Genomic DNA, 9,049 nt, shown 5'->3' with positions numbered 1-9,049 from the left:
TTACTCATATGTTAATTGGTGTCATTAAAAACTTTTGAGATTGTGTTTCAGGTTAAAATGATTACAAATTAGTGCTGGAAAGGTTTGTGAAATTACATTTTAAGAAGAGTCAATATTATTTGTGATGGTCAGTGCTGTTTGGCAAACAAATATGAGCTATCCGAGCAGTTTTGACCCAAAATGAAAGTAGTCATGTCGTAGGTCAGCCCTCCATATTTAATTTGTTAGTTTTGCCATTGAATCATCTTATGGTAGTGAAAAATAGCACATGGCTTTTTTTAAACTAAAACATAGAAAGTCAAATATATATATATATATATATATATATATATATATATATATGCACTCACTCACACACACGCATTGACTTGGGGTCACAAGGTCACAGAATGTCCAAGGCATAACACTTCTGTGACACTCGAAATGTATTTTTTCTATCTTAGAAAAGTCAATTATATTCCTTTTTTTCTAAAAATGATTTGTATAAATGATGTTTAAAAGTAATCCAAATATTATTGAAATGTGGGAAAATATCAATATTGACTTTAAATATTACAACTTTAAAGAATTAATTTTAAAATCAAGGCCTGTGGATATAGAATCTCCAATTTAAAACAAATAGGTAACCCAATTTTTTTTAGCACCATAATTTACTATTATATAAAATTACAACTAGGGATCCAAGAACGGTTTGCTTAGTTTGTTAAAAATCTTTACTCCCTTTAATAATAATAATAATAATTAGTATTGTTATTATTATTATTATTATTATTATTATTATTATTGTAGTTTTTGTTGTTGTTGTATTAATTATTATTATTATTATTATTATTATTATTATTATTATTATTATTATTATGACTTGAGCCATTTTTAAAATGTATTTTCTTTCTATTTTCTTTTTTATGTGTGTACCTGGCTCGAGCAGTTAACATTTGAATTGAGGAATTTTGAAGCACATACACTAGAAGAATTACACTGTGGCATTGTATTTATTTTTCTTTGTTTTGGATAGCACATTTATAGTAAAGAAGCAAAGATTACAATTTATATTTGTTACATAAACAATTTATGTAAATCTCCAACCAATAACTTTTCGATAAATTAAATGTATTTTGAAAATGTTGTGATTTGAATCAGTGTTTATTTTCCATGCATTTAACTTAGTATGATGGTTATAGAATTCCTCATCGTGAAAGGGTTCAAATGTTTTCAAACTTGTCTCATCGTTTCCCTGATAACACAGAACGTGCTGAAACTGTGTTGCGAAATGACGGCGTTGCGTTCTGCTTGGCAGCACGTCACGCTGGTGGGAGGGGCTAAAATATCCGTATATAAACTCGCGTCTACGTAACGTCCTCTAGTCAGCAGTATTTGGTCGATGTTTGCTCCGTCTGAGCAAATAGATTTCACAATTTAGAACCTAAAGGGAAAAAATAAACTAAAAGCGCTTCGGTATTCCGTAAACGTATCGAATATTTATTTTTAAACTTGTTTATTTATTTCGTTTTCTTCTGTTGAGAAAACAAAAGCGAGTCTGAGTCCTTTAGTGAAGGTAAGACGTGTCTTTTTTGTCTAGCTAACACACAGAAGCTAACATACCGTTCCAGGAGAAAGTTCGACGAAGTTACTGTGGATTAAAATAACGATCGATGTTTTGACACTTAAATTTTACCCTTTAGCTTAGTGTCACTAAAAAACTATACAGAATCCTGACTGTTATTTGTATTTAACATGCTGTTCTCTTACCGGCGGCCTCGAGAACAAAACCCTAAAGATGTCGCTGTCGACACTTCCGGTTTCGGAACAAAGGCCATGTAAATCTAAGCCTGTCTCGGTTGTATTTATTTCATAAAACTGGAATTAAACCCAGAATCGGCTCAATATAGACGTATTCTTGCGAACTATTTTGTCATTTATACTGAGTATTTCTGTAAACAGAGACGTTTGACGTATTTTTTTTGTGAAGTGTTCTTAAATAAAAAAAAAATGGGCCTTTCGTTCTTTCTCGTGAAGTTACTTGGGATTAGTGACATATCATATCCGTTGTTCTTTTTCGCTCTATCATAATCTGAGCTGTTGGGCCTTATTCTGCTTGTGGATAATCGTAGATCTTTTTTATTTTATATATATATATTTTTTTATTGGCGAGGGTTGGTTTGAAATGATGATCCACAGAGTGACCTATATATTCATTTTTTTAATAGTCTGTTAAATTCTAGAGCCTATAAATGAACAAAAAAGACTTTTAGTGCGACACACAACAAGACGGTCTGTATAGAAAAGGTTTTGTAATGACTGTAGCTCACGGTTTGCTGGAACAGTTAGCTTAATGCTAACCTCGACTGACTAGTCACGCAGGAAGTGTGTTGTGCGCTTCCCAAAATCTTGAATAAATTTAGACTCGTTTGAATTTTTTTCCTTTTTCTCTCTCTTAGAATTTATTTATAGAATTGGTTCTTATTTAACGGAGTTTTCTAACTTGTCTCTTCGTTTCTTGTTGTCTTCTAGGACGATCTTCTTCTGCCCCATTCCTAGAATTTGATTCTTACCACATATTCTTTGTCAAGCCGCCAAAGTGGAGAGTGTCATTGCGCAAGGGGGACCTTCTCGTTTCAGGTACTAAATGCACTTTACTAAAAATAAAAAATAGAATATTTATATTTTGCACTTTTTGTAGTTAAGGAAGTGTATTTAAAATGTATTGACCTAAAACTAATCTTTCTGGATCACAGTGTGGGCGGAGGAGGTGGGGGTGCACCTCAGCACTATCCCAAGTCTGTCTGCAACGGGTAATTTGACTTTATTTAATTTTTACTATCCAGAGCAGAAACCTATTTGTTAATATTTTTGATGGTTTGAAATTAAATAAATTAAATTTCTGCATATACAAATCTATGTAAAAACCACTGGTTTTTGTGTCCACAAATCTATAATTTTTCAATGATAATTAATAATTTGTTTTTATACTATCTCCCTATCATTTCTTCCATGGTTTGTTCCCTGCCTCATGCTGGAACAGTTTGTTCATTTGCTGTTGAGTCTATACAGACTGCAGCCTATTGTGCTTATTCCCTACCAGCGTCAACCAGCTCCATTGTTTCTTACTGTTATAAGAGTCTCCAACAACATCAAGTTAAATGTTATATCCAGAAGTCTTAGATTTAAAATGTGACACAAACTTTTTAGTTTTTATTTATTTTTAAACTATTACCAGAAATTTCTGGGCTGAGAAGAAAGGCATTCTTCTCGTCTAAAGAAAATAAAATTCCAAAGAATGGCAGACGGCAGCCTTGGCATGCATCATGTGTTTATCTTATGTCATCTGTAACAAACAGCCAAAACCCTCTCCACTTAGTAAAACAATAAATTTTAAGTGTAAACATCAAGCCTTGTGAAGGCCATGTCCATAAAAGCTCTGCCTAGGCTGAAAGACAAACTATGAATTTTGTGACAAGATCTAAACAGAACCCTGCTGGGAAACATGAATTTGCGTGAAAGACTTGAAGTTCAGAGCAACAGAAGTTGGTGCTTAGGCGGAATTATTACCAGGCACCTTTTGAGCTTTGTTCTTTTATTCTATGGTTGGTGTACAAAAATATGTTCTGCTATATCAGAAATTCTTTCATATCAGCATAAATATGTTCTCCCTAATATAATTGTGTTTGTAACAGCGAGTTCCTGGGGAAAACCCCAGGTTCTAGCGTTCAGAGATGGGTACCTTCTCGAAGCACTAGACGAGATGCTAACTCCTCCAAAGACAAAGGGGAAAACGATGCAATCTTCAGAAAAGTGAGGGGGTAAGTTCCAGTCACAGAAAATTGTTTTTTAGCACCCTGAAGAAAAAGGTTAAATCTGTAATGGCAGACTGACCTTACAAATCCCTTTGTAAATCTGCAGCATACTTAACAAGCTAACTCCTGAGAAGTTTGACAAACTGTGTCTGGAGCTCCTCAATGTGGGTGTCGATTCAAAACTTGTCCTCAAGGGAATCATCTTATTGGTGAGCATTCTCAATCTTTTTTAATTATAACTTTCAAAATTAAACAAATTACTCGTTAGGAATGGGTACCTTGGGGTAATGATTTTCTTTTTCTCTGTAGATTGTTGACAAAGCCCTAGAAGAGCCGAAGTACAGCCAGCTATATGCACAGCTATGTCTTCGTTTGTCAGAAGATGCTCCAAACTTTGAAGATCCATCAGAAGAAAGCCAGTCGACACAAAAGCAGAATACTGTAAGTTTTCCTTTAGAAGTTTATTTCAGCTTCTCTGAACTTGGTATGTTGTTTTTTTACATGTCACATGCTCTTTTTGCAGACCTTCAGAAGGCTTCTGATCTCAAAGCTTCAAGATGAGTTTGAGAACCGTTCCAGGAATGTTGACCGTAAGTGAAATACTTTTTCAGTAGGGGTGGTCGGGACACTGAGCAGATGGTTGAACTGTTGTTTATTTATCTGCTTGTAGTCTTTGACAAACATGACAACCCACTCACTTCTGAGGAGGAGGAGCAGCGGTCTGTGGCAAAGCTCAAGATGTTGGGTAACATCAAATTCATTGGGGAACTTGGCAAACTCGATCTCATCCATGAATCGATCCTCCATAGGTGTATTAAAACTGTAAGTTCTATCCGTTGTATTTTGTAATGTTGCTTTATTAACTACATCGCTTTATTGGATTAAGAAAATAAAAAACTGCTCATATTTTGCAGCTTTTGGAGAAGAAAAAGAGAGTGCAGCTTAAGGATATGGGTGAAGATTTGGAGTGCCTCTGTCAGATAATGAAAACAGTGGGGCCTAAACTTGACCATGAAAAGGCTAAGGTGAGTGTAAAGTGGGATGACTGCTTCGATGTCCTTCTATATTTTTTAATATAACCTAAATTCCTCTTTCAGTCATTGGTGGATCAATACTTTGGCCGAATGAAGTCCTTATCAAACAACAAGGAGCTGCCAGCAAGGATCCGGTTCCTGCTGCAGAACACGGCGGAGCTGCGAGACAACAACTGGGTTCCTCGCAAGGCTTATGTTGACAATGGACCCAAGACTATCAATCAAGTTCGTCAGGATGCTGTAAAGGTTGGTCTGTCTGATCCCCTTTGCAGTACTATTTAACAGTTTCATTGCTCATCCTTTCAAAATTAAAGCCCTTGGTTGGGGTTTTCTTGTTCGTTTTTCCTCTTACCTTACAAATTGGTTACATTCCTCTGTTGCTTTCGACTGCAGCTCATCTATCAAAGATCTCATGTATTTCTTTTTTTTTTTTCAGGATTTGGGCGTTTTTATTCCACCTTCAAATGATGCGATGAGAAATGAATTCTTCATGGACAACTCCTTTCTGCCAGCAAGGATGAAGTTTGACCGGGAGCCTGTCGGTAGGCTGGCTGACATGTTTGGACAAATGCCAGGTTTGTAGTACTGTACAGTATGTAAAAGAAATGTTAAAAAAATAAAAACTAAGTCTGTGTTGTCTGTCTTTGAACAGGTATCGGTATTGGTACTGGTCCAGGAGTAATTCAGGACCACTATTCCCCTACAATGGGTCGTCATCGCACCAACCCGCTGTTCAATGGTCACAATGGACACAATGGAAGCAGTTCACACCAGCCTCAGTTTGAAGCAGGGGGCAAACCATTCACTAAAACAAGCCAGGTAAACATCAATATTTGAAAGGTTTTTTTATTTTTTTTCCTTTTTAAATGTACTAATCATCATGCCAAACTTTAAAGGGGCAGAATTCACCAGTTTTCAGCCATAAACAGAATCATTCTGGACCTGCAAAGGATATGGCTTCACGGTTCAACAAAAAAGGGGGGAAGCTCAATGCTGATGAGGTACAGACTCTTTTAATGCTTTAACTTGTTGTAGAAATGAATTCCATCGTTAGTCATTTTCTACTTTAAAATGATAAACAAAATGATACCTTATCTTTGGACAATCTCACTCACAAACCCAATGGCTTACCATGTTTAGATCAGTCTGAGGCCTGCACAGTCATTCATCTTGAATAAAAACCAGGTGCCAAAGCTGCAGCCTCAAATGACCATGATTCCTCAAACTGGTTCACCATTAGGACAGGTAACTCGTTTTTGTTTTGCCTTTTTATTTGAGTAATTTTTGTGATGCAAGTGCTTAACTTCTCTAAATAACCCACAGCTTGGTCTCAAAAGCACACCTCCTCCAATTCAGGAAAAACCCATGAAATCTAGCAAAAAGGCCCCTCCCACAAAAGAGGAACTGTGTAAAATGACGGTAAGTTTGTTGGATTTCATATTCAGTTAAATTTGAGGGTTTTTGGTTTTTGCTAATTTGACAACCTCCTGTTTGCAGGAAACGCTAGTTGCAGACTACCTGAACAGCAAATGCATTGATGAGGCAATCAACGCTGTAAAGGAGATGAAGGTTCCAAAGCATTTTCTGTCTGAGATGTTGAACAAGATCATAGTCTATTCTCTGGACCGGTCAGATGATGACAAGGAACATGCAAGCCTATTAATTCATGCACTCTGCTCTGAGGGCATTGCCACTGGTGATAATCTACTGCAGGTAATGTTAAAAAAATATAAAAAGCATGAGCAATTGTGGTTCTGCATTTTCTTGAACATCCGAGTAACTTCCTGTTTTCTATTGTCTAGGCTTTCCTTACTGTTCTGGACCAGAGCTCCAAGATAGAGGAAGAGATCCCTCTGGTGAAGTCCTACCTGGCTCAGTTTGCAGCACGAGCCATCATTTCTGACATGGTCAGCATTGCAGACTTCTCCCACCATCTTGAGAATGGAGCACACTTCCCGCTCTTCCTGCTGTGCCTGCAGCAGATGGTCAAGCTGAAGGACCGGGAGTGGCTGACCGAACTCTTCCAGCAGAGCACAGTCAACATGCTGAAGATGCTACCTGGTATGAGCGCACTGGCTCTGCTGTTGAATTAAAAGAGTTGAACTTGATTTAATAACATTTCTTGGTTTTGTTGCTCAGAAATTGACCAAAACAAGGACAGAATGCTGGAGATTTTGGAGGGCAAAGGTCTCAGCTTTCTGTTTCCACTAATGAAACTGGAGAAGGAGCTGCTGAAGCAAATCCAAGTTGATCCCTCTCCACAGTCCATCTACAAATGGATCAAAGACAACATCTCTCCTAAACTCCACACTGACAGAGGCTTTGTCAACATCCTAATCACAAGGTACAGCAATGAAGAAGTCTGGATTGAATGTTGACTTAATTTTTATCTAGAGGTACTTCGCTGTTGTACATATCTTGAATCATACTTCATACTTGTTTTCATTTAGCTTCTTGCAGTACATTGCGTATGAGATCAACCCTGACGATGACGAAGAACAGTTTGCATCGCCTAGTAAGGAGCAGCTGGATGAAGAGAAGCAGAAGCTGCTGGCTTTCAAGCCTGTTATGCAGAAGTTCCTTCACGATCACATCAATCTGCAAGTCAGTGCTCTTTACGCCCTGCAGGTGCACTGCAACACCAAGGGCTTCCCTAAAGGTACGTGAAGTTATTTTCATTTATTTGTCAAAAGTTGATCTTCTTCGATGTAATGTCTGCTCCTTGGTTTCCATCAGGGATGCTGCTTCGCTACTTTGTAAATCTTTACGACATGGAAATAATTGAAGAAGAAGCCTTCCTCTCATGGAAAGAAGACCTCACCCAAGAGTACCCAGGAAAAGGAAAAGCCCTGTTTCAGGTAATGTGACTTGGCTTTTTATTTTTTAGTAGGCTCAAGCTTTTTAGCTCAACTTGTCCTTTTCTTCAAGGTGAACCAATGGCTAACCTGGCTGGAGACTGCAGAGGAGGAGGAGTCAGAAGACGAAGATTACTAAAATTCGGGCCAAAGCCATGTATTAATAAGATGCAATGATTGAACTTGTATGTTCCGTGGTATTTTCTTCTTCTTACGTCTGTCATGGTTAAAATTCTTTCAAATGAGGTGTGTTTTCTCAAATCAACTTCTTTTTTTTTTTTTCTTACTTCAGTCGAGCCTTGCAGTAGATAAACATTGAACCTGGCCAGGTTTGTTTTATTTAATACTGTGCAACATTGGATTAAAAGGTGGACCCTCTGTCACTCTTATGCGTCACCAAGTGCTGCCATAACTGCCTTTCACCGTTTACAGAAAAGAACAAATAATTGTTTTATCTGGAATTGTCAATGGGTTTTCAGCTGCACTTTGTAAACGTGAGTTGTTGCAATAGGAAGATACTCTAAAAGTTTGCTTTTTTTAAATTCTGTTACCGTCAAATACTGAAGTTTCTTTTTTCTCCTCAAGTTCCTCCATTTTTAAACTGGATTTTAATATATTTAACAGGCCATTTACAACTTGCACAATGATTTCATGCACCAACATTTACTTAAATAAATCGAAAGCTTTTCATGTATGCAATGTTTCATGCTGTAATTATTGTGGCCTTTTCTTTTTTTCTTCATTAGTCATCTGCATATACCTCTGACATATCTGATTATACTTGAATGTCTTGGGTTTTTTGACATTAACCACAGCTCAGTCTTTGCTATGGTTGTTCGCCACTCGTCAGGTTTCCAGAAATCATGACACGACAGTAAAATGTTGTATTCTTTGATTAAAAACGGTGCTGCAGTTTCCCATTGTGTGAGAGCAAGCTGAGTTTACAACCGCAATCGTAAATAAAGGTTTTGTCTTGACGATTCCTCTCGTGGTTTTTGAAAGTTTTCCTAAGGTGCAGTGGGGCAAAAAACTAGTCTGCCACCGATTGTAAGTTCTCACAATTAATATTAAGATGAGACCCCTGTTATTTGTTAGGTACACCAACTGAGGGACAATAGAATCTAAGAGTTTAATTATGGTGGAAAATTAGTATTAGGTCAATATCAAAAGTTCAACTCAATAATTTGTGATGTAACCTTTGGCAATGACACTAAAAATAATTCTTTCACAAACTTGCTGGTATTTTGGTCCATTCATCCATGCAGATCTCCTCTAGAGCAGTGATATCTTGGGGCTGTCGCTGTGCAGCAAGGACTTTCCACTCCCTCCGAAGATTTACAATGGGGTTGAAATCAGGAGACTGGCT

General features: G+C 37.2%; 1 protein-coding gene across 1 annotated transcript; it reads left to right on the top strand.

Annotated features, from left to right (window-relative positions):
- The first annotated feature begins 1,177 nt into the window (after nt 1–1,177).
- Nucleotides 1,178–8,660, top strand: eif4g2a (eukaryotic translation initiation factor 4, gamma 2a). Its single transcript, XM_011490874.4, has 21 exons — nt 1,178–1,555; nt 2,512–2,619; nt 2,736–2,792; nt 3,675–3,800; nt 3,901–4,003; nt 4,104–4,235; nt 4,318–4,384; nt 4,465–4,616; nt 4,709–4,819; nt 4,892–5,074; nt 5,265–5,403; nt 5,481–5,647; nt 5,725–5,829; nt 5,969–6,073; nt 6,152–6,247; nt 6,326–6,541; nt 6,631–6,889; nt 6,968–7,172; nt 7,279–7,487; nt 7,565–7,686; nt 7,757–8,660. Exons 8-21 carry the CDS (start codon nt 4,533–4,535, stop codon nt 7,820–7,822), a joined length of 2,067 nt encoding a protein of 688 aa, XP_011489176.2. The 5' UTR covers nt 1,178–1,555; nt 2,512–2,619; nt 2,736–2,792; nt 3,675–3,800; nt 3,901–4,003; nt 4,104–4,235; nt 4,318–4,384; nt 4,465–4,532; the 3' UTR covers nt 7,823–8,660.
- The last annotated feature ends 389 nt before the right edge of the window (nt 8,661–9,049 follow it).

The sequence above is a fragment of the Oryzias latipes genome, chromosome 3 (genome assembly GCF_053564925.1).
Source record: "Oryzias latipes strain Hd-rR chromosome 3, Olatipes_Hd-rR_3.1".
Lineage (NCBI taxonomy): Eukaryota > Metazoa > Chordata > Actinopteri > Beloniformes > Adrianichthyidae > Oryzias > Oryzias latipes.
This window is presented reverse-complemented; position numbering and strand designations above follow the sequence as displayed.